Source organism: Nerophis ophidion, linkage group LG02 (assembly GCF_033978795.1).
Source record: "Nerophis ophidion isolate RoL-2023_Sa linkage group LG02, RoL_Noph_v1.0, whole genome shotgun sequence".
NCBI classification, from domain to species: Eukaryota; Metazoa; Chordata; class Actinopteri; order Syngnathiformes; family Syngnathidae; genus Nerophis; species Nerophis ophidion.
In genome coordinates this window covers 85723799-85750548 of record NC_084612.1, presented here as the reverse complement: position 1 = coordinate 85750548, position 26750 = coordinate 85723799, and the positions used below count along the sequence as shown (strand labels likewise).

The 26750-nt window shown below is 39.3% G+C and overlaps 1 protein-coding gene across 1 annotated transcript; it reads left to right on the top strand.

Annotated features, from left to right (window-relative positions):
* Nucleotides 1-2754: 2754 nt before the first annotated feature.
* Nucleotides 2755-23639, top strand: LOC133548277 (zinc finger protein 892-like). Its single transcript, XM_061893594.1, has 4 exons — nt 2755-3209; nt 7312-8180; nt 16405-16633; nt 21313-23639. Exons 1-4 carry the CDS (start codon nt 3020-3022, stop codon nt 22218-22220), a joined length of 2196 nt encoding a protein of 731 aa, XP_061749578.1. The 5' UTR covers nt 2755-3019; the 3' UTR covers nt 22221-23639.
* Nucleotides 23640-26750: the final 3111 nt, after the last annotated feature.

Here is a 26750-nt window from a genome sequence, read left to right as displayed (position 1 = left end):
GCAGGTGGGTAAAGTGTCTTGCCCAAGGACACAACGGCAGTGACTAGGATGGCACAAGCGGGAATCGAACCTGCAACCCTCAAGTTGCTGGCACGGCCACTCTACCAACCGAGCTATGCCGCCCATTTCTTCATTTTAGCTTCTGTTTTTTTGATGAAGAATATTTGTGAAATCTTTCTTTAAACTTATTATGATCAAAATTGAAAAAAATTATTCTGGCAAATCTATAAAATCTGTAGAATCAAATTTAAATCTTATTTCAAAGTCTTTTGAATTTATTTTCAAATTTTTGTTCTGGAAAATCTAGAAAAAAATAATGATTTGTCTTTGTTAGAAAGATGGTTTGGTCCAATTTGTTATATATTCTAACAAAGTGCAGATTGGATTTTAACCTATTTAAAACATGTCATCAAAATTCTAAAAATGAATCTTAATCAGGAAAAATTACTCATGATGTTCCATAAATTCCTTTTTTTTTAGTTTTTTCAAAAAGATTCGAATTAGTTAGTTTTTCTCTTCTTTTTTTCGGTTGAATTTTAAATTTTAAAGAGTCAAAATTGAAGATAAACTACGTTTCAAAATTTAATTTTCTTTTTTTTCATGTTTTCTCCTCTTTTAAACCGTTCAATTAAGTCTTTTTTCATCATTTATTCTCTACAATAAAACCTTCCGTAGAAGGAAAAAAAATGTATGATGAAATGACAGACAAAAATACCCTTTTTTGGGGGATATTTATCCATTTCTATATATATTTATTGTAAGAAATCCTTAAGATGATCAGTGTTCCCACACATATAAATAAGATTAATAATAACATAGAGTTAAAGGTAAATTGAGCAAATTGGCTATTTCTGGCAATTTATTTAAGTGTGTATCAAACTGGTAGCCCTTTGCATTAATCAGTACCCAAGTAGTAGCTCTTGCTTTCAAAAATCAAACAAAAATAGTCTTTTGTGGATTTATTCAAGAAGCATCGTGCAGAGCGCGCAAAGTGAGAGATGTCCTTTGTTTGGATAGATTAGCACAGAATACAGTTTGTTTACAATTCCTTGTACAGTCGAACACAAAGTTCTGTCAAGTCTAAAGCAGTGAAGTTGTCACCTTGTGGAAATGCTAAATAAAAAGAGAATACAACAAATCCTTTTCAACTTATATTTAATTGAATAGACTGCAAAGACAGGATAGTTAACGTTCGAACTGGTAAACTTTGATATTTTTTACAAATACTCGAATATTTGGAATTTGATGCCTGAAACGTGTTTTGAAAAAGCTGGCACAAGTGGCAAAAAAGAGTGAGAAAGTTGAGGAAAGCTCATCCAAGACTTATTTGGAACATCTCACAGGTGAACAGCCCACTTGGGAACAGGTGGGAGCCATAATTGGCTATAAAAGCAGCTTCCACTCATTCACAAACAAGGACGGGGCGAGGGTCACCACTTTGTCAACAAATGCCGGAGCAAATTGTTTAAGAACCACATTTCTCAAGCAGCTATTGCGAGGAATATAGGGATTTCACCATCAACGCTCCGTAATATCATCAAAAAGTTCTGCGAATCTGGAGAAATCACTGCACGTAAGCCATATTACGACCCTTCGATCCCTCAGGCTGTACTGCATCAAAAAGCGACATCAGTGTGTAAAGGATATCACCACATGGGCTCAGGAACACTTCAGAAAGCCACTGTCAGTAACTGCAGTTTGTCGCTACATCTGTAAGTGCAAGTTAGAACTCTACTATGCAAAGCCGAAGCCATTTATCAACAACACCCAGGAATGCCGCCGGCTTCGCTGGGCCTGAGCTCATCTAAGATAGACTGATACAAAGTGGAAAAGTATTCTGTCGTCTGACGAGGCCACATTTCAAATTGTTTTCGAAAACCTAAGAAGAAAAGAACCAGCGTGCTTTGGTATTTATGTGGAACTTTGATGTCATTTAACCAGATACCAAAAATGTTTTACCAAAATGTTCCGAATAAGACCGGAAATGAATAACATGCCCACACAGTATAACACATCTACATCCGCCATTTCCTCCAAATCTCATTAATCAGGCAGAGAAAATCTTCCACACTGGCGGAGCACTTCCGGTTCCCCTCCTCCACCTTTTTTGCGACACTGAAACAAAATAAAAAATGTGACATAAAAGTGACAGGTTGGTGTATCTTTTGGTCATTGTGCTTTCGTTTCATGGACGGAAACTGAAACACTAAAAACGATCGGGTTATTTGAATTTTATTTTGAAACACACACAAACTAAGCGTTGTTCTTCCGTGTCAAACAGAAATAACTAGATCTAATATATATATATATAAATATATATATATATATTGATTGTACATTTTATATGACAAAAATGAAAAGCAGCAGAAGCTGAAAAACTGATCAAAAACGGGTTTTTTTTCACATTCTGACACCGGAACCGGAAGTTGATATTTTAAAATAAGACCGGAGAATGACCCAAAAAAGAAAAAACAATTGTGTGTCGCATTCTGTCTTTTATTTGGAATAACGTATTCATTCATTCTCGCACGATTGTTTCATTTTACAATCGCGTTGCTTTTTCAACGACCGTCGCCACGTTTTTTTTTTTGTTTTTTTAAAGTTTGTTTATATAATTCAACAATTACAAACAGTAATTCAAACAACAATATACAACAATATAGAACATTATGAAAACAGTACAAAACAGCGCCAGGGGGTTGTAAATTCAAAATAAAAATAGAACGAACGTCATCACGTACCCGGTGACGTAAAATGCGTCACACGTCATCAGTCACGTGACAGCGGTGGATGTTTTTAATGACATCCACGACACGCGTGATAAATCCACTCACAAGTCGCGGTGGAATTCCGTCGTAGTTGTGAGTTAAATATTTAAATTTTGCAACGGCGGAAAATACGGAATTATTTCCTCGTCTCGGTAAACTTTGAATCACCTCGGGCTAGCTTAGCTCGTTAGCTGCTAACAAAGAGACAAAGCCGGAAGTGATCGACGCTTAAGTGTTGTGATTGTGTGAAAATGTGCAAAGTAGAAATGCTGAGAGTGTTGGTGAAGCAGCGACTAACTGCTGCTGTGGAAGAAATATTTGTAGTGTTAGAAAGAACCATAGCAGAATACGAGGAGGAACTTTCTAGAAGAAAAGAGGAGAACGAGCGACAACGTCAACTACTGGACGCTCTTTTCAACAAACATCAAGTTGTGTTTTCAGGTTGGTTTGATTCTTTTTTTATCCCTGTGAGCATTGTGAAGTTGTGTCAGATATGTCAACGATGCATCAATACAACATTCCAGTAAGTTCTAACAGACATAGACATGTTGGAAGGGGAGGCAGCATGCAGCGCTACTGACGAGACGCGGGGCCGCCATCTTGGAGTGGTGATGCGCTCCACTCAGTGCAATTCATTTGGCAGGAAAAATGAACTGTCAGCACATTTCATTCATCTTACTTCACTAAATACCACTCATTTTCACCCCCTTTTCTCTCATACGTGTAGCTATGACAAAGGACACATGTTTTATTATTCATAGTTTGCTTAACAGTAATAAAATATTCTTATATGTATAAGTGAGCAGAACAAAACTGGTAATATAATCCCAGAGAAGAGGGAAAAAAGGTCAGCTATTTTTAAGTTGAAGAAACAATATGATGAGGTTATATATACATGCTACATAAACAATGTATGAATACATTAGATATCTATATATCTTATAGACTGTATCTCTGTTGCTGCAGCATTCTGTCTTGACACTTTGTATTGATATTTTATATTACATTCTTCTCTTAAATGATCATGTTTACACTGATTGTTTTATATGTATTTTTCATGTATGTCACTTTGGATGAAAGCGTCTGCCAAATACTTCAACATAAAACACCAGAAAGTCTTTATATCAGCTAAAACCACCAATCTGTTTCACTGGATTCACAATAAAAGCAAATTCTGCCTTAGCCAACAATGTTAGTATTTGAATATTGTTACTTGAAGACTTATTCCTGCTTACAATTATACTGTTAAGAAAGTATTGTCTAATACTTTGACTAAAATGAGAAAGCATCATAATCAGGGGCGGCTGGTGAATTTTGTTTTCGGTGTCACAATCATTTATTTCAACTTTATGTTATTCAAGTATGACATTTTGAAATGTAAGTAATTTCAATGACAAGCAATTCTATTATGGTCATACTCTTGTTTGCTAGCGGCTACCATTTCAGTACTATTGAAGATCTTTACTCCTTCTCAACTCTGTGCTAATATTCTTTTCACAAAATACAACCAATAGTATGTTACTGTTAAATCTGACTTATGAAAAGTAATCCCCCGATTCCTGTTTTTAACAGTCTGCTCTTTTGAGCAGGAAAACGCTGAACACCATCTTTGTTTTCTACCTGTCAACTGTCAGTTTAGCATCTTTGTTTTCTACCTGTCAACCATCAGTTTAGCATATTTGTTTTTTACCTGTCAACTGTCAGTTTAGCATATTTGTTTTCTACCTGTCAACCGTCAGTTTAGCATCTTTGTTTTCTACCTGTCAACCATCAGTTTAGCATATTTGTTTTCTACCTGTCAACCGTCAGTTTAGCATCTTTGTTTTCTACCTGTCAACTGTCAGTTTAGCATCTTTGTTTTCTACCTGTCAACTGTCAGTTTGGCATCTTTGTTTTCTACCTGTCAACTGTCGATTTAGCGTCTTTGTTTTCTACCTGTCAACTGTCAGTTTAGCGTCTTTGTTTTCTACCTGTCAACTGTCAGTTTAGCATCTTTGTTTTCTACCTGTCAACCATCAGTTTAGCATATTTGTTTTTTACCTGTCAACCGTCAGTTTAGCATCTTTGTTTTCAACTTGTCAACTGTCGGTTTAGCATCTTTGTTTTCTACCTGTCAACTGTCAGTTTGGCATCTTTGTTTTCTACCTGTCAACTGTCAGTTTAGCATCTTTGTTTTCTACCTGTCAACTGTCAGTTTAGCATCTTTGTTTTCTACCTGTCAACTGTCAGTTTAGCATCTTTGTTTTCTACCTGTCAACTGTCAGTTTAGCATCTTTGTTTTCTACTTGTCAACTGTCAGTTTAGCATCTTTGTTTTCTACCTGTCAACTGTCAGCTTAGCATCTTTGTTTTCTACCTGTCAACTGTCAGCTTAGCATCTTTGTTTTCTACCTGTCAACTGTCAGTTTAGCATCTTTGTTTTCTACCTGTCAACCGTCAGTTTAGCATCTTTGTTTTCTACCTGTCAACCGTCAGTTTAGCATCTTTGTTTTCTACCTGTCAACTGTCAGCTTAGCATATTTGTTTTCTACCTGTCAACCGTCAGCTTAGCATATTTGTTTTCTACCTGTCAACCGTCAGCTTAGCATCTTTGTTTTCTACCTGTCAACTGTCAGTTTAGCATATTTGTTTTCTACCTGTCAACTGTCAGTTTAGCATCTTTGTTTTCTACCTGTCAACTGTCAGTTTAGCATCTTTGTTTTCTACCTGTCAACTGTCAGTTTAGCATCTTTGTTTTCTACCTGTCAACTGTCAGTTTAGCATCTTTGTTTTCTACCTGTCAACCGTCAGTTTAGCATCTTTGTTTTCTACCTGTCGACTGTCAGTTTAGCATCTTTGTTTTCTACCTGTCGACTGTCAGTTTAGGCTGCTCCTCATCACCACTTCAAGATGGCGGCCCAATCTCTCACAGCCAATGTTGCGTTGACTTACAACATGTCTATGCTAGCAAACCTCGGCTTGAACGGTAACACATGATAAAGACTTCAAGTCCACAGGGGGCGCCACTGAGTCGATACAAACAACAAGGCTGCAAGACCCCTTCCTCTAATGCTTTTTTGATTTTCTTATTTTTTATTCCTCCTTATAAACTTAATTGGATGTGCCATCAACCTGTCAGGGACTGCAGATGGAAGTTAGCCTCTGACTACAATGTGGCACCTTTACTTTGTTTTTAATGCCAGTTAATTTGCATTTTCCCACGTAACAAATAAGAAGGCAATGCTTTTCAATTAATTTATGGAAGAAGAAAAAATTGCACCGCGACTATAAATAGCATCAATATGTCAATAAAATTGTTATAAGTATAGCATTGTATCCTTATTAACATTAAAGAAACAACCTGCACACTTGTCTTAAACATGCCGACAATACTCCTAATAGTAGCAAACAGCCACATGTGTCCACACCTGGCGCTCACTGCAGCAAACAGCCCACACACTCTTAAAGGGACAGTAAGCATTAGCAAACAATGACATTTTTCAGCCCAGCCTGTAAAATAAACAACGCAAATACCGAATACACGATAGGTATAATACTTCTAATAATTCCAATGACGATAATAATGATTAAAACTATTCAAAACATACATTTCCCTGAGTTAATTCAGGAATAAAACGATACATTTCATAACCAAACTTGGCGCCTTTCAATCGCTAATGCTAATCAGTAGACAGTCAATAGCAACGCCAATGTGTATCTTAGCATCAAGCTAGCACATTTTTTGAAAAGTAGAGCGTTTTTTTTTTTTTTTTGTCAATTTCTCTGTTGGCATTGAAAATTGCAACATTACCTAAAGCAGGGGCGTCAAAGTCAATTTAGCTCAGTTTTTTTTTTGATTGATAGAAACTTTTATTAGTAGATTGCACAGTACAGTACATATTCCGTACAATTGACCACTAAATGGTAACACCCCAATAAGTTTTCCAACTTGTTCAAGTCGGGGTCCACGTTAATCAATTCATGGTAAGAGACCGCATGGAGGAACTTCTATTACCAAGTTGGCGGTAATGGTAAAATCATGGCATGATAACTTAAAACTAAAGACAACTCCAGGTTGTTTTCTTTGTTTTACTTCGGCCAAAAATAGAACAAGCACACTCTGAAAACGTACAAATCAAAAATATTCCTCTGCACAAAACACTTCACACTGCTCCCCTCACCTCCCAGGGGGTGAAAAAGGGGACACATGCCGAAGACAAATTTCACCACACCTACTGTGTGTGTGACTATCATTGATACTTTAACTTTAACTTAAACAGAGAGGGGGCAAACCTGACACCGCTCCAAGCACCTTTTTTGTTTGAACTGTTTTTGACCCAGTGCAGCAGCTATTTATGACCCCTCCCCTTAGAAGCAGCTGCAGTTATGTAATCAGGTAATGCCCAAATAAATGAGGAGGCGTGTGGCTCTTGTTCCTCAGAGCAGCGGGTTGACACTGTACAAATACTAAATTGAATCCTGTGTTTGATTCCTTGCTTCTTGTCTTGTTTAATAGATGGTTCGGTGTTTGAACCTGACAATGTTTGTCTTGTTGTGTCCCGCAGACGTCAGCGAAGAAAATTGTTCTCCTCAGCCGCAGGAGTGGCGCTCCAAGTTGGAGCAGAAGGAGCCAGAGCAGCCCCACTTTAAGGAGGAAGATGAGGAGCCAGAACTCATCTACATCAAAGAGGAAGAGGAGGAGACACAGCCGCCCCACTTTGAGGACGAGGAGGAGCTGGAACTTATCCACGTCAAAGAGGAGCCGGAGCCCCCTCACATCAAAGAAGAGGAGGAACGAAAGACAGAAGCTGATGGAGGATCACAAGCAGAGAGGCTCATAGCTCCACTTTCAGAAAATGAGGACATGACGTCGCCTTCTTCTGACACCGAAGACGAGGATAAAACTGACGGAAAAAGCTTCAAATGCTCTCATTGCGACAAAACTTTTGGCAAAAAGGGAACTCTGAAAACACACACCAGATATCACACCGGGGAGAGACCCTTCGTGTGCTCCGTGTGCGGCAAAGCCTTCACCATCAAGGGACATTTGAACCGTCACGCCAGGACGCACAGCGGAGAAAAACCGCACCCCTGCTCACTTTGCGGGACCAGCTTCGGCGTGAGATCGGCGCTGGTCCAACACATGAGGACGCACACCGGAGAGAAACCTCACGCCTGCTCCGTCTGCGGCGAAACGTTCTCCCAGAAGGGGAACTTGAGCCGACACGCGAAGACGCACACCAGGACACAGAGTCAGGGTCCGGTCTTCGGCTGCGCCACCTGCGGGAAAACCTTCTCTCAGAAAGGATATTTGAAGATTCACATTAGAACTCACACCGGAGAGAAACCGTATTCCTGCTCCTTCTGCGGCGGCAGCTTTAGTGTCCGTTCCGTGTTGGCCAAGCACATCAGAAGAAGACACACCAGCAAGGACGCAAAATGATTCTTAGTTACTTGGTAGATTACTCTTATGTGGCGCTTGGTTTTAGTGACTCTGAGCGAGTTTCAGTACGAACTAACATTTGGTGGTAAGCTCCATTAGAAGCCGCTGCTGCCCTGGACTAGACTGGCGGAAGCATCTTGCCCAAGGACACGCCGGCAGTGACCCAGCATGGTGGAAATTGGATTTGTACCCAAAAGAAAAGAACCCTAGTTCCTGAACAGCCGCTCTACCATCTGAGCCACACCGGAGTGCGCCCCCGTTATTTATGGTGAAAGTCTTTGGCATATATACATTTGTTGAATGTCACTTGGATTTGCGTCTGAGCAGGGGTGTCCAAAGTGCGACCCGGGGGCCATTTGCAACCAACAGCTATTTTATTTTTAATAGCATTAATAATATAATAATAGATGTTATTTGTACAAAGCAGTTTACATTGAGCAAGCAACTTCAAAGTGCTACAGTGTATTAAAAAATAAAAATAAAAAGATCATAAATTCAAATCAAAAACTAGAACCGTCTAACAGCTAGAACTAGTATGCATATATCGAAGAAAAAAAAGGCTATTTTTTAAAAGAACGGTTTTTAAGCCTTTTTTTAAAGCTTTCACAGTCTGTGGTGCCCTCAGGTGGTCAGGGAGAGCGTTCCAAAGGCTGGGACTGGCGGAGCAGAAAGCCCGGTCTCCCATTGTTCGTAGCTTTGTCCTCGGAGGTTGGAGGAGGTTAGCCTGTCCCGTGTGGAGGATTTGGTGGTGAGCATTCTAAAAATACTATCCAATAAAACATTTTAATAAACGTCACAAAAAAAGTTGAATAAAACAGCAAATGGGAAATGTAACAAGACAAAATGACTCCAATAACACTAAGCTGCATTTAACTTTCAAACTGTTATTACTCAAAAATAATAATGAATCTAAATAAATGATGCTATTAATTATTGGCAATTTAAAGGCTCTATAATCTTCATGTCAAGTATTGCACTTGGAAATATTTTTGGGCAAATATTGCATGTTGTGTGTGTGTGTGTGTGTGTGTGTGTGTGTGTGTGTGTGTGTGTGTGTGTGTGTGTGTGTGTGTGTGTGTGTGTGTGTGTGTGTGTGTGTGTGTATGTATGTGTGTGTGTGTGTGTTGTATTTCTATCTGTCTTGAGACATGAAGAAGGAAAAGTATCTTCCACATGAGGAGGTGTGAAGAAGTGATGACATAAATGATGGTCCCAATAACATTACAACTAATAGACAATGTCTCATTTGAGGGTGGTCCCAAAAAGGAGGGATTTTTCAAATGGACTGTGTCACTTTTAAAAAGTGTTCCCTCTATGGTCAACATATGAAATAACAAGTGTGTGTGTGTGTGTGTCTGTAAAAAAATTAAGTGCTCCCCCTTCTGGTCAACATATGAAATAACAAGTGTGTGTGTAAACATTTTAAGTGCTCCTCCTCTGGTCAACATATGAAATAACAAGTGCGTGTAAAAATGTTAAGTGCTCCTCCTCTGGTCAACATATGAAATAACAAATGTGGAAGAAATTGAATTGTGCCCCCTTTGGCCCAAATATTTTTTTAAATAAATATGTATATTTACCACACATTTTTTGAGTGGTTCCCTTTTGGATCCTGAAGAGTTTTAGTGTTTTTTTGTTTTTTTAACTTACATTGTTCAAAAAAATACTGCGATGAGGTTACGACTTGTCCAGGGTGTACCCCGCCTTCCGCCCGATTGTAGCTGAGATAGGCTCCAGCGCCCCCCCGCCACCCGGAAGGGAATAAGCGGTAGAAAATGGATGGATGTATGTTCAAAAAATAAGAATGAATTCAAATCAATGTTGTTATAGATGATTGACCTTTTTAAGGCTCCAAATACTTCACATCAAATATTCCACCCTAAAGGGAATAAGCGGTAGAAAATGGATGGATGGAAAAGATTACATACTTTGTGTTGCCAAAAAAAAAAAAAGTTTTCTTTGGCAAAAATGGCAACGATTTTTTTATTTTAAACTTTATATCAACAGATGCAGTAAGCAGGATGTTGGCTTTTTATTTTCTTTTTTTTTTTTTTTAAACATATTTATGACTTAAGACCTTTCCGGGTCCCCGGGACTAAACGTGAGGGTAGCCCTAAAGGGTTAATAAATACATATATATTGTATTTGTTTTGAACAATGAAAAATATCAAAATGCTTAGTTTTTCTATGAGTTTGGACACCCCTGTTTTAGAGTAGCAGGTGTACAGCTTGCATATTTACTGTGTAAACATCTGGCAACACGCCTGTGTCTGCTCATTTTCAGTGAACAATAAATGTGCACAAGCTGTACACAGACTACTCTGTAATGGAGTTCTTACTTGTACAGTATTGTCTTCTGACAATATATATATTCATATAATCTAACAAATGCCTGCTGAAATGTGAGTTGTTGACACTTTGGGGAGTGACTGGACATAAAGAAGCTAAAGTCATCTGGTTTAGGCTGCAGTGACTTAGAAGATGTAACATGGATGCATGAAGACTTGTATTGTAGCTGCCAACTCACAATAAACAAATGTATATTCATTACATTGTAATTGTATTATTATGTTTATTGTCAAAGATTTAACGCTTTAAAAAAAAAACAGTTTAATGCTTTGGTCACATGGTATTGCAGTTTTTGTATCTAACAAAACTATGAACACTGGGACAGATACACTGTAAACCAGTGCTCCCCCAACCACCGGGCCACGGGGTTGGGGGAGCACTGTACCGGGCCGTGGCCCGACTGGTACCGGGCCGCAGAATAATTTTTTATAAAAAAAAATAAAAAATAAAAAAATTTTTATTAAATCAATATAAAAAAACACAATATACACTTACAAATAGTGCACAAACCACAAAAAACTCCCTTTTTCATGACAAAAACGTCCCTTTTTCATGACAAAGAAGAAAAAAAAAAAAAGAAAGTCCAGTTTAAGGAAGTATTTCATCTTGGAACAGTTTATAATCCTCCATTTTGTCAGACACATTCATTTAATTCAATTTCATTCCAAGAAACTAAACAGTATTTTTGCATCCGACAAAAAACACCCGCAACACTGGCTTACTGTAATAAATCAATCAATCAATCAATCAATGTTTATTTATATAGCCCCAAATCACAAATGTCTCAAAGGACTGCACAAATCATTACGACTACAACATCCTCGGAAGAACCCACAAAAGGGCAAGGAAAACTCACACCCAGTGGGCAGGGAGAATTCACATCAAGTGGGACGCCAGTGACAATGCTGACTATGAGAAACCTTGGAGAGGACCTCAGATGTGGGCAACCCCCCCCCTCTAGGGGACCGAAAGCAATGGATGTCGAGCGGGTCCAACATGATACTGTGAAAGTTCAATCCATAGTGGCTCCAAGACAGCAGCGAGAGTCCCGTCCACAGGAAACCATCTGAAGCGGATCAGCAGCGTAGAGATGTCCCCAACCGATACAGGCGAGCGGTCCATCCTGGGTCCCGACGAGCGGTCCATCCTGGGTCTCGACTCTGGACAGTCAGTACTTCATCCATGGTCATCGGACCGGACCCCCTCCACAAGGGAGGGGGGGACATAGGAGAAAGAAAAGAAGCGGCAGATCAACTGGTCTAAAAAGGAGGTCTATTTAAAGGCTAAAATAAAAATGCCATGATTGTTATAAATACAGTTAAAATAAAAAAAAGACTGGCTTCTGCTGGAGAGACCTGTGTCTGCTAGCTTGAGCGCCCCCACTTCTCCCAGTGTGGCGAGTCCGAGTACTGCTGAGGCATTCAACTGCAAGTTGACAATATATCGCCCCCTACCTTGAGGCAGAGGTACTTGCTGCCTCAAGACCAGCCTTTTCCACGTGGCAACAAGCATGCGCCGCTTCGCACACACACGCCCAATAAACACTGTGTGTAGCTGTGGAGGCACCGCCTGTGTCCGCCTCACTTCTCGTCTGCTGCATTGTTTTGATCAGGAAACATGGAATTTCCGTGATTTTTGACCATGGAAATGATCAAAATATACAGAAATCACACCAAAATCACATAGAAAGCATAAACTAAAAACGTATTTTATTTTATTACTTTGTTTTGGAACATCTCATGGTTATGCCACCTGGTGGCAGGTGAGGCACATCACTGATGCATGCATATATACACACATGCATATATACATGCATACATGCAACCCTGAGACCTCCGATTTCGGGAGATGGGGGGTGGGGGGCGTGGTTAAGAGGGGAGGAGTATCTTTACAGCTGTTGTGTGCCAGGTGTGCACTGCACACTCTAAAAGCTGTAGATGTTATTGTCACATATGCATGATTGATTGATTGATTGAAACTTTTATTAGTAGATTGCACAGTTCAGGGCTTCACGGTGGCAGAGGGGTTAGTGCGTCTGCCTCACAATACGAAGGTCCTGCAGTCCTGGGTTCAAATCCAGGCTGGGGATCTTTCTGTGTGGAGTTTGCATGTTCTCCCCGTGAATGCGTGGGTTCCCTCCGGGTACTCCGGCTTCCTCCCACTAAAAACAAAATGTAACTCAAAAATGGTATGGGAAGTACTAAACACAATAAATAAAACTTCACTCCAAAACAAGGGGGATAAAGGACAATAAAACAAACAGATGGGCAGAGGTGGGTAGAGAAGCCAGAAATTGTACTCAAAGTAACAGTATTGTCAAGAGTACAGTTACTTTAGAGATGTATTACTCAAGTAAAAGTAAGGAGTAGTCACCCAAATATTTACTTGAGTAAAAGTAAAAAAGTATTTTGTGAAAAAAACTACTCAAGTACTGAATAACTGATGAGTAACCTGTTCGTTTGAAAATGAATTCGACCTTTGCAATCTCATTATACTATTGGCTAAGTTTTATATTCATAAATGTTCTCAATACCCGAACTGTTTTTGTGCCTTTAAAAAAGATTTAGAACTCTACATTCAAACACTCTACTTCTAACAAGCAAAAAGCTGTGAAAACGATGATGCTGTGTTCCAAATTGAAGTTATTTACTGAGATTGAGTGAGCATCTGGTTTTGCACTCTGTTTGTTTATTTTATATATATATATATATATATATATATATATATATATATATATATATATATATATATATATATATATATATAGGGCTTCACGGTGGCAGAGGGGTTAGTGCGCTGCCTCACAATACGAAGGTCCTGCAGTCCTGGGTTCAAATCCAGGCTCGGGATCTTTCTGTGTGGAGTTTGCATGTTCTCCCCGTGAATGCGTGGGTTCCCTCCGGGTACTCCGGCTTCCTCCCACTTCCAAAGACATGCACCTGGGGATAGGCCCCTCCCACCTCCAAAGACATGCACCTGGGGATAGGCCCCTCCCACCTCCAAAGACATGCACCTGGGGATAGGTTGATTGGCAACACTAAATGGTCCCTAGTGTGTGAATGTTGTCTGTCTATCTGTGTTGGCCCTGCGATGAGGTGGTGACTTGTCCAGGGTGTACCCCGCCTTCCGCCCGATTGTAGATGAGATAGACGCCAGCGCCCCCCGCCACCCCAAAAGGGAATAAGCGGTAGAAAATGGATGGATGGATGCACAGTTCAGTACATATTCCGTACAATTGACCACTAAATGGTAACACTCTAATAAGTTTTGTGAAAGGAAGAGGATATCAGTAAAGGGTTGAAGTTGCTTGGAGGTGTTGCCTGGAGGTGTTGTGGTGCATTTACAGTAGATGGCAGTATTGTCCTGTTTAAGAGTGTCACAACATTGCTGTTTACAGCATACGAACTGCTTTACGGTAGACGAAAACGTGACTGCTGTTGTTGTGTGTTGTTACCGCGCTGGGAGGACGTTAATGAGACTGCCTAACAATGAACCCACATAAGAAACCAAGAACTCGCCCTCCATCATTCAGTTATAACGTCATTGGGCAGACACTCTGTTTATACTGTGGGGAAGCGGATGTGAAAACAGGCTGTCCTCACTCAGGTCCGCATGGAGCTGGAGGGGGCGTGGCCTCCAGCTCTGTCTGAATTTCGGCAGATTTTCGAGAGAAAATTTGTCCCGGGAGGTTTTCGGGAGAGGCGCTGAATTTCGTGAGTTTCCCAGAAAATCTGGAAGGGTTGGCAAGTATGCAAAGGACAAACTAAAAAAAAAAAAAATTTTAAACAGAAGTAAAATACACATTGAAAAAGCAAATACGAATTATCCTAAGAACAATTTGTGAGATAAAAAGCAGTTAAAGAGTTAAACACGGTTAAAAAAAAGTTAAAAACTGTTTAAAGCCTCATGCTGGGTTAAAAGCCATTGAATAAAAATGGGTTTGAAGAAAAGTCTTAAAAGTAACTAAAGAAGGGGTCTGTCTCACATGGAGCCAACACAGAAAGACAGACAACATTTACACTCACATTCACACACTCAGCGACCCCGAAAGGGACAAGCAGTAGAAAATCGATGGCTGGATGGATGGATAAAAGGAAGTCTAAGTCTAATATTTGACGTCATTCTTGTGTGTGTGTGTGTTTGTGTGTGTGTGTGTGTGTGTGTGTGTGTGTGTGTGTGTGTGTGTGTGTGTGTGTGTGTGTGTGTCCATCATACAGCATTATTCACATGTGAATAATATAAATACAGTATATGACAGTCTATTATACATCATTATTCACACGTGAATAATGTAAATACAGTATATTATACAGCATTATTCACATGTGAATAATGCTGTATATTGGCTGTATTTATATTATTCACATGTGAATAACATAAATACAGTCTATTATACAGCATTATTCACATGTGAATAATATAAATACAGCCAATATACAGCATTATTCACATGTGAATAATATAAATACAGTCTATTATACAGCATTATTCACATGTGAATAACATAAATACAGTCTATTATACAGCATTATTCACATGTGAATAATGCTGTATAATAGACTGTACTTATATTATTCAGATGTAAATAATATAAATACAGTCTATTATACATGTGAATATGATCAATTCAGTCCATGTATAATAGACTGTATTCATATTGTTCACATGTGAATAACATAAATACAGTCCATCATACATCAATATTCACATGTGAATAATATAAATACAGTCTATTATACAGCATTATTCACATGTGAATAACATAAATATAGTCTATTATACAGCATTATTCACATGTGAATAATATAAATACAGTCTATTATACAGCATTATTCACATGTGAATAATTTGAATACAGTCTATTATACAGCATTATTCACATGTGAATAACATAAATACAGTCTATTATACAGCATTATTCACATGTGAATAATGCTGTATAATAGACTGTACTTTTATTATTCACAGTACAGTCTATTATACAGCATTATTCAGATGGGGCGGCATGGCATAGTGGGTAGAGCGGCCGGCCAGAAACCTGAGGGTTGCAGGTTCGCTTCCCACTTATTGACATCCAAAATATCGCTGCCGTTGTGTACTTGGGCAAGACACTTCACCCTTTGCCCTGGTGAATAAATGATAGTTGGTGGTCGGAGGGGCCGTAGGTGCAAACTGGCAGCCACACTTCCGTCAGTCTACCCTAGGGCAGATGTGGCTACAGATGTAGCTTACCACCACCATTGTGTGAATGAATGATGGCTTCTCACTTCTCTGTGAGCGCTTTGAGTGTTTAGAAAAGCGCGATGTAAATCTAAGTTATTATTATTATTCACATGTGAATAATATAAACAGTCTATTTATACATCATACTTTGAAAAAATGTGTTGAGATATGAAACATTTGCATAAATGCCTCAGCATTCACAAACTGGTACATATAATTTTGAATTAACGTGTGAATAAAACACAATTTTGTAAGTATTTTTCTTCTGTAAATCCAATGTATTTTACATTTGTATGTTTTTCACCCGGTTTTTATTTGAGTCTTTTTTTTATTTATGTTGTCAATATCTTTCGCCAGTTACATAAAAAAAAATAATTAATTAATTAATTTTAAAAAAATAAATAAAAAGGACTATGTCCTCGCCAGATGACAGTAAATATAACATAAATGCCGACTGCTTTGAGGGAAGACGAAAGGGAAATAAACACAAGTGACTGGTCATGGATGTAGTTACTCCTCCACACCTGAGAGAGGCAGTAACGCGCAAAGCTGACATCCAGCCAAGTCTGCCGGAAACGGAAACTCGGTAAAGAAAAAAAATAACGAAGCGAGATAATTTCAAGCTCGTGTTTTTGCGTGAATTACAACATATTTTCTTTATGGCCTTATTATATTATTCTTACTGAAAATGTGCAAAGTAGAAATGCTGAGAGTGTTGGTGAAGCAGCGACTAACTGCTGCTGTGGAAGAAATATTTGTAGTGTTAGAAAGAACCATAGCAGAATACGAGGAGGAACTTTCTAGAAGAAAAGAGGAGAACGAGCGACAACGTCAACTACTGGACGCTCTTTTCAACAAACATCAACAAACAGGTTCGTTTACTTCTTTGACTTCCAGCTGTTTATTCGTATTTGTCACTCGTGTGCAGGTTTAGTCCGCGTAGTTGCTGACAGACGTACAAACCCTGTTTCCATATGAGTTGGGAAATTGTGTTAGATGTAAATATAAACAGAATACAATGATTTGCAAATCCTTTTCAAGCCATATTCAGTTGAATATGCTACAAAGACAACATATTTGATGTTCAAACTCAAAAACATTTTTGTTGTTGTTGCAAAAAATCATTAACTTTAGAATTTGATGCCAGCAACACGTGATAAAGAAGTTGGGAAAGGTGGCAATAAATACTGATAAAGTAGAGTAATGCTCATCAAACACTTATATGGAACATCCCACAGGTGTGCAGGCTAATTGGGAACAGGTGGGTGCCATGATTGGCTATAAAAGCAGCTTCCATGAATTGCCAAGTAATTCACAAACAAGGATGGGGTGAGGGTCACCACTTTGTAAGCAAATTGTCGAAAAATTGTAGAACAACATTTCTCAACGAGCTATTGCAAGGAATTTAGGGATTTTACCATCTACGGTCCGTAAAATCATCAAAAAGTTCAGAGAATCTGGAGAAATCACTGCACGTAAGCGATGGTATTACAGACTTTTGATCCCTCAGGCAGTACTGCATCAAAAACCGACATCAGTGTGTAAAGGATATCACCACATGGGCTTAAGGAACACTTCATAAAACCACTGTCAGTAACTACAGTTGGTCGCTACATCTGTAAATGCAAGTTTAAAACACTTCTGTGCAAAGCCAAACCCATTTATAAAAAATATCCTGAAACGCCGCCGGCTTCACTGGGCTCATCTAAGAAGGACTGATGCAAAGTGGAATGATGTTCTGTGGTTTGATGAGTCCACATTTCAAATTATATTTGGAAACAGAGGATGTGGTGTCCTCCAGAACAAAGAGGAAAGGACCATCCGGATTATTATAGGCGCAAAGTGTAAAAGCCAGCATGTGTGATGGTATGGGGGTGCATTAGTGCCCAAGGCATGGGTAACTTACACATCTGTGAAGGCACCATTAATGCTGAAAGGTACATACAGGTTTTGGAGCAACATATGTTGTCATCCAAGCAACGTTATCATGGACGCCCCTGCTTATTTCAGCAAGACAAGTGTTACAACAGCGTGGCTTCATAAAAAAAAAAGTGCGGGTACTTTCCTGGCCCGCCTGCAGTCCAGACCTGTCTCCCATGGAAAATGTGTGGCGCATTATGAAGCGTAAAATAGGACAGCGGAGACCCCGGACTGTTGAAGGACTGAAGCTCTACATAAAACAAGAATGGGAAAGAATTCCATTTTCAAAGCTTCAACAATTAGTTTCCTCAGTTCCCAAACGTTTATTGAGTGTTGTTAAAAGAAAAGGTGATGTAACACAGTGGTGAACATGCCCTTTCCCAACTACTTTGGCACGTGTTGCAGCCATGAAATTCTAAGTTAATTATTATTTGCAAAAAAAAATAAGGTTTATGAGTTTGAACATCAAATATGTTGTCTTTGTAGCATATTCAACTGAATATGGCTTGAAAAGGATTTGCAAATCATTGTATTCTGTTTATATTTACATCTAACTCATATGGAAACAGGGTTTGTAGTTAGTGACAGATGTAGTTAGTGACAGATGTAGTTAGTGACAGACGTAGTTACTGACAGACGTAGTTACTGACAGACATAGTAGTCACGTGACGCGTCGTTGCGGGCAAGATGAGATTGATATTTTACAATTCTTCTCAATGTTGATATTTAAACATCTCTGTCATTTTCTTGCAGGCCTTTAAAGTGCAAAAAGTACATACCAAGTAATAATAAAAGTAGATCAAATGTTACTTAGCAATACAGTTAGCATGTCCACTCTCACATGGGCAGTTAGCATGTCCACTCTCACATGAACAGTTAGCATGTCCACTCTCACATGAACAGTTAGCATGTCCACTCTCACATGGACAGTTAGCATGTCCACTCTCACATGGACAGTTAGCATGTCCACTCTCACATATACAGTTAGCATGTCCACTCTCACATGGACAGTTAGCATGTCCACTCTCACATGGACAGTTAGCATGTCCACTCTCACATGGACAGTTAGCATGTTCACTTTCACATGGACAGTTAGCATGTCCACTCTCACATGCTTTATCAGTATCATGCTTCAAAACGACTAATTTTAGCCTAAATACAGTCTATTATACAGCATTATTCACATGTGAATAACGTAAATACAATCTATTATACAGCATTATTCACATGTGAATAATATAAATACAGTCTATTATACAGCATTATTCACATGTGAACAACATAAACACATTCTATTTTACAGCATTATTCACATGTGAATAATATAAATACAGTCCATTATACAGCATTATTCACATGTGAATAATATAAATACAGTCTATTATAAAGCATTATCCACTTGTGAATAATATAAATACATTCTATTATACAGCATTATACACATGTGAATGATATACTGTAAATACAGTCTACTATGTAGCATTATTCACATGTGAATGACATACACATTCTATTTTACAGCATTATTCACATGTGAATAATACAAACACAGTCTATTATACAGCATTATTCACGTGAATAATATAAATACAGTCTATTATACAGCATTATTCACATGTGAATAATATAAATGCAGTCTATTATATAGCATTATTCACATGTGAATAATATAAATACAGTCTATTATACAGCATTATTCACATGTGAATGACATAAATACAGTCTATTATACAGCATTATTCACATTTGAATAATATAAATACAGTCTATTATACAGCATTATTCACATGTAAATAATATAAATACAGTCTATTATACAGCATTTTTCACATGTAAATAATATAAATAAAGTCTATTATACAGCATTATTCACATGTGAATAATATAAATACAGTCTATTATACAACATTATTCACATGTGAATAACATAAATACAGTCTATTATACAGCATTATTCACATGTGAATAATATAAATACAGTCTATTATACAGCATTATTCACATGTGAATGACATAAATACAGTCTATTATACAGCATTATTCACATTTGAATAACATAAATACTGTCTATTATACAGCATTATTCACTTGTGAATAACATAAATACAGTCTATTATACAGCATTATTCACATGTGAATAACATAAATAAAGTCTATTATACAGCATTATTCACATGTGAATAACATAAATACAGTCTATTATACAGCATTATTCGCATGTGAATAACATAAATACAGTCTATTATACAGCATTATTCACATGTGAATAACATGAATACAGTCTCTTATATATTTAAGTACAGTCAAAAAAGAACATATGCATTATTCAGTCTGATGGCTGTCAGTATGTGTGGAGGTCTTGCTCCTCCAGGTTCTTTGGACCACCAATCACTGACATGCCAAGCGTTTCCATGGTTACAATAATGTTTATTGTAAGAATTGTGCCAAGTGTCTGTGCTTTTCAGCCGTCGTCTGTCCGTCTTCTCTCTCACTTGGGCTCGTGCTCGTCCTTTCTCCCCACCATCAACAACTCCCCCTCTGCTTCCCGACGGCCGCCTTTAACACAGCGACAAGCAGTCTCAGCTGTGTCATCTACGCACCTGTCGCTGATCTCGAAGCCATCCCTTCTCTGCAGGGCCGCAGGCCACGCCCCCCACAACATGATATGCAGAGGTGTACTTATAGCAAATATATAACTATTATAGATACTTTTTATAGGGCGCAGAGTGTGAAGGGCGGTCTAAATGTGTTCTACTTTCTAGTATGAGCGTAACAGAAATGATTTCTAAATTGAAAATACTCTTACTTGAGTACAAAAGACCACGCCCACCTCTGCACTTTAAGTCATCACCTGCACTAATATTTACTTTGCTACTAACAGACAGACAGCAGACAGAAGCTTTATTTTGTCCATTCTTAACATGCACAAGACACATAAGAACTGAAATTACATTTACGGCACAGTCCCGCTAAAAGCAGACATACGTTACAGGGGGGACAAGACGGGACCGCCAACGGATCAGCCACTTACGGCCCTCCTCAAAAAGGTGAGAAAAGGGTGACATTGTGAGAGGGGGAAGAGTAAAAAGAAAAATCAGTTCAAGGCTAGACCCTCAGGAGGGGTCCAGACTGAGCCCAAGGAAAAAACCTCACATAGCATGGCACACATAAACATGGTACATGTAATCACACCAACTTACAAGAGAGAGGGAGTGAGGCCGCTATAAAGCGCTACTCAGCCATCCACAACCCTAGAGGAATTAAGCGGTGGTGAAGGCGTTGATTTGGGGAGGGGCGTGTGCGTGCATGTATGCCCAATTAACTTGGGTGAGATGTTGAATGTTTTTGTGGACTGGGGCCCATCTCAAGTTCGACACCGGGTGTTGTTGAAAAGAAGGAAGGTCAAAAGCGTCCATCTTTGAGGAGTCCTCGGGGGAGTTCTTCAGAACAGCCTGTTCCTGATTGCATCAAGGCCATTCGAGGGAGTCAAATCGTAGATTAAGATGTTGTTTTTCTTCGAGAAGACTAAACAGTGACTTGCCTTCTCTCACACGCTGTTTGGCAAGGTTTTACACCTGAGGTCCTGTTTCCTCCAAAAAAAATAATTGTTGGATATTTGTCTGTCCTGCAGTCCATGAAGAAGAAGATCTCCCCCCTGGGCCGCAGGAGTGGAGCCCCAGGACGGAGCGCGTCAAAGAAGAAGAGGAGGAGGCTGATATCTCCAACTTGCCCGTGATTGGGGTCATCGTGAAGAGTGAAGACGTTGAGGTCGGAGGTGAAAGTGAGGAGAGGAGTGAGGCGGAGAATCAAAGCAGCAACCTAACTCAACACATGACAACAGAAGCTGATGCAGGAGGATCACAAGCAGACAAGATCTTTGATAGCGAGGACACATCGTCTCCTGACCACGAGGATGAAGACTCTAAAGCAGGCCAGACACGTCTCACCGACAACTTTAAAATCTCCAAGTCTGACAAAACTTTTGGTGATCCTGACACAAACAGTCACAATGGAGAGAAACCTTTCATGTGCTTGGTTTGCGGAAAAGGATTTTTCCGAAACGAGCATTTGATAACGCACACAAGAACGCACACCGGAGAAAAACCATTCGTTTGCTCAGTCTGCGGTCAAAGGTTCTCTCAGAAGGGCAGCCTGGGGAAACACACCAGAACGCACACCGGAGAGAAACCGTTTCTCTGCTCGGTCTGCAACACCCGGTTTAGTGACCGCTCGACACTAGTCAGGCACATGCGGAGGCACACCGGTGAGAAACCCTTCTCCTGCTCCATTTGCCACGTGAACTTCAGCCATCGCTCCACTCTGGTGGCCCACGTGAGGGCCCACACTGGGGAGAAACCCTTTCCGTGCTCGGTTTGCGGTAAGAAATTCCCGTTGAAGACTCAGCTGACGAGGCACATGAAAATACACACCGGGAAGAAAGCGTACAGCTGCCGTGTGTGCGGGGAAATATTCTCTTACAATTACCAGCTCAACAATCATCAGTGCACTGGTGAGAACAGCAGCAGCACAAACTTTTAACAAACCTTGACGTCCCTCAAACAGCCATCAATGTTAAGCAATTATAATCAGTTTTTTTAGGCATCTTTAAACACTGCTCTTGATGCACCACAGTAAGATAAAAGTATTGGCAAAAGTATTAAGCCACCCATCCATATGATGAGAATCAGGTGCCCTCATCACTTGGTCCGGTGTATCAAATCAAGCACTCAGGCATGGAGACTGTTTCTACAAACATGTGTGAAAGAATGGGCCACTCTCAGTGATTTCCAGCGTGGAACTGTCATAAGATGCCACCTGTGCAACAAATCCAGTCGTGAAATTTCCTCGCTCCTAATTATTCCAAAGTCAACTTTATTATAAGAAAAGTGAAGAGTTATGGAACAACAGCAACTCAGCCACCAAGTGGTAGGCCAGGTAAACTGACAGAGAGGTCAGCATAGTGCAAAGACTTTCTGCACAGTCACTTGCTACAGAGCTCCAAACTTCATGTGACCTTCCAATTAGCCCACGTACAGTACGCAGAGAGATTTATGGAATGGGTTTCCATGGCCGAGCAGCTGCATCTAAGTCATGCATCACCAAGTCCAATGCAAAGCGTGGGATGCAGTGGTGTAAAGGACATCACCACTGGACTCTAAAGCAGTGGAGACGCCTTACTCTGGACTAATGAATCACATTTTTCCATCTGGCAATCTGAGTGACCAGTCTGGGTTTGGAGGTTGCCAGGAGTACGCTACATTTCGGACTGCAATTTGCCGAGTGTGAAATTTGGTGGAGGAGGAATTATGGTGTGGGGTTGTTTTTCCAGGAGTTGGGCTTGGCCCCTTAGTTCTAGTGAAAAGAACTTTGAATGCTCCAGGATACCAAAACATTTTGGACAATTCCATGCTCCCAACATTGTCGGAATAGTTTGGCGCGGGCCTCTTCCTCTTCCAACATGACTGTGCAACCAGTGAACAAAGCAAGGTCCATAAAGACATGGATGACAGAGTCTGGTGTGGATGAACTTGACTGGCCTGCACAGAGTCCTGACCTGAACCCGATAGAACACCCTTGGGATAAATTAGAAAGGAGACTGAGAGCCAGGCCTTCTCCACCAACATCAGTGTGTGACCTCACCAATGCGCTTTTGGAAGAATGGTAGAAAATTGCTATAAACACACTTGGCAACCTTGTGGACAGCCTTCCCAGAAGAGTTGAAACTGTAATAGCTGCAACACAGCGTATTGAAACGTATGGCTTAGGAATGGGATGGCACTTCAACTTCATATGTGAGTCAAGGCACGTGGCCAAATACTTTTGGCAATATAGTGTATGTTGGTTGCATCATTGTTGTGTAGCACAATACTATAACTATGACTGTAGTTCTGTTACACTCGTTTGTGTATGTTTGTACTACTTTGGTGTTTGCACCTTTTTAAAATAAGAAATAGCTCACTTTTGACTGTTTCATTCAGTTCATGTGCTGCTCGGAAGTCACCACTCACATTTGATAATATATATATATATATATATATATATATATATAAATATATATATATATATATATATGTATATATATATATATATATTTATATATATATATATATACATGTATATATATATATATATATATATATATATGTATATATACAAAGGACTGCACAAACCATTACGACTACGACATCCTCAGAAGAACCCACAAAAGGGCAAGGAAAACTCACACCCAGTGGGCAGGGAGAATTCACATCCAGTGGGACGCCAGTGACAATGATGACTATGAGAAACCTTGGAGAGGACCTCAAATGTGGGCAACCCCCCCCCCCCTCTAGGGGACGGAAAGCAATGGATGTGGAGCGGGTCTAACATGATACTGTGAAAGTTCAATCCATAGTGGCTCCAACACAGCCGCGAGAGTTCAGTTCAAAGCGGATCCAAGACAGCAGCGAGAGTCCCGTCCACGGGAAACCATCTCAAGCGGAGGCGGATCAGCTGCGTGGAGATGTCCCCAACCGATACACAGGCGAGCGGTCCATCCTGGGTCTCGACTCTGGACAGCCAGTACTTCATCCATGGTCATCGGACCGGATCCCCTCCACAAGGGAGGGGGGGACATAGAAGAAAAAGAAAAGAAACGGCAGATCAACTGGTCTAAAAAGGAGGTCTATTTAAAGGCTAGAGCATACAGATGAGTTTTAAGGTGAGACTTAAATGCTTCTACTGAGGTAGCATCCCGAACTGTTACCGGGAGGGCATTCCAGAGTACTGGAGCCCGAACGGAAAACGCTCTACAGCCCGCAGACTTTTTTTGGGCTTTGGGAATCACTAATAAGCCGGAGTCTTTTGAAGGCAGATTTCTTGCCGGGACATATGGTACAATACAATCGGCAAGATAGGATGGAGCTAGACCGTGTAGTATTTTATACGTAAGTAGTAAAACCTTAAAGTCACATCTTAAGTGCACAGGAAGCCAGTGCAGGTGACCCAGTATAGGTATATATGTATGTATATATGTATATAAAGGTATATACAGTATAGGTATATATGTATGTATATATGTATATAAAGGTATGTACAGTATAGGTATATATGTATGTATATATGTATATAAAGGTATATACAGTATAGGTATATATGTATGTATATAAAGGTATGTACAGTATAGGTATATATGTATGTATATATGTATATAAAGGTATATACAGTATAGGTATATATGTATGTATATATGTATATAAAGGTATATACAGTATAGGTATATATGTATGTATATATGTATATAAGGGTATATACAGTATAGGTATATATGTATGTATATAAAGGTATATACAGTATAGGTATATATGTATGTATATATGTATATAAAGGTATATACAGTATAGGTATATATGTATGTATATATGTATATAAAGGTATATACAGTATAGGTATATATGTATGTATATAAAGGTATATACAGTATAGGTATATATGTATGTATATATGTATATAAAGGTATATACAGTATAGGTATATATGTATGTATATATGTATATAAAGGTATATACAGTACAGGCGTAATATGATCAAACTTTCTTGTTCTTGTCAAAAGTCTAGCAGCCGCATTTTGTACCAACTGTAATCTTTTAATGCTAGACATGGGGAGACCCCAAAATAATATGTTACAGTAATCGAGACGAGACGTAACAAACGCATGGATAATGATCTCAGCGTTTTTAGTGGACAAAATGGAGCGAATTTTAGCGATATTACGGAGATGAAAGAAGGCCGTTTTAGTAACGCTTTTAATGTGTGACTCAAAGGAGAGAGTTGTTTCGAAGATAATACCCAGATTTTTTACCGAGTGTATATATATAATATATATATATATATATGACTACCGTCTCTGCAGCCTGGGGTGACGCCGCCTCACTGTGACAGATGGCCTCCCTCAGGCTTCTTTCACATACAAATCCATCCCATCCATCCATCCATTTTCTACCGCTTAAATCCTCTCATCCCTTCCAAAGAGATGCGCAGTGGTGTGTGCAAGTTACCAAATTTACTGCCGTGCTCTTATTTTGAAAGCCAGTCTTTTTTTTACAGGCTGCTTTATGTGTGTCACGCTGATGTTATTTGAGTGGCGCAGAGGCTTTGCTGCTCCGCCTACCAGCAGTTTAGCAGAGCATTTTACTTCATGGTGGGTAAAAATGTGGGAAATGTAAGATCTGGTGTTTTTTTGGGACCATTTTTGGCACGTGAATACCATGAATTGATGAGATGAAAACTTATTGGGGTGTTACCATTTAGTGGTCGATTGTAGAGAATATGTCCTGAACTGTGCAATCTACTCTAACAAACAGTTCAGTGTGTCCCAAGTTACCAGAGAATGTTAGGTAAGGAGGAGGAGTTTTGTCTCTCCAGGGTTGCCGTAGGGCTGTGACGTAAGAGGTCTATAAATATGGGTTGTTGAAGAAGGTGGAAAGGAGAGAAAATTAAAGAAGTGGTGGAGACCAGACCTGCTCTCATGACTCTCCATTATTATTTTATTATATTAGGACACAGAATACACGAACCCAGGATACTTGGCTACAATACTAATAAAAGTTTCAATCAATCAATCAAACCACGTGTGAACATACTGAGTGTGTGTGATGTTTGGTTGAGGGCATTCAGCAATCTATTAATAAACAAATAAGTCATTGAAAGATTGGACCACAAACAAAATGTTGTGTAGGGCCACAAAAAGCCATTCTGCTTGTGTAATGTTCAATAGTTGATACATTACTCACATTTAGTGGCTCAAAAATGCCACTACTTTTAAATCTACTATACAACCGCCTAAATACTGTCAACTGTTTTAATGGACTTGCCTCTCTAAGTTCCTGTTATAAGCTGTTATACAATAGATGCCTTGAGCTCTTATTTTGAAGGCGCAAAGAGCGGAAGTGGTGACACGCTGTAGTGGAGCGAAGGTTTAGAAATAAAATGATCCTTCTTGTAAAACTGGAGCCTCCCTGTTTGTTATTTTGTACTTTTATACAGTATAGGCGGCGACGTATATACACTTTCGGTGAAATAGTTTATTAC

Excerpts from the sequence above, each read along its gene's own strand:
- LOC133548277 (XM_061893594.1), top strand. The coding sequence starts at position 3,020 with ATGTGCAAAGTAGAAATGCTGAGAGTGTTGGTGAAGCAGCGACTAACT. Across the intron at positions 3,210-7,311 it reads ACATCAAGTTGTGTTTTCAG|ACGTCAGCGAAGAAAATTGT; the intron begins GTTGGTTTGATT and ends TGTGTCCCGCAG. Across the intron at positions 16,634-21,312 it reads CAACAAACATCAACAAACAG|TCCATGAAGAAGAAGATCTC; the intron begins GTTCGTTTACTT and ends TCTGTCCTGCAG.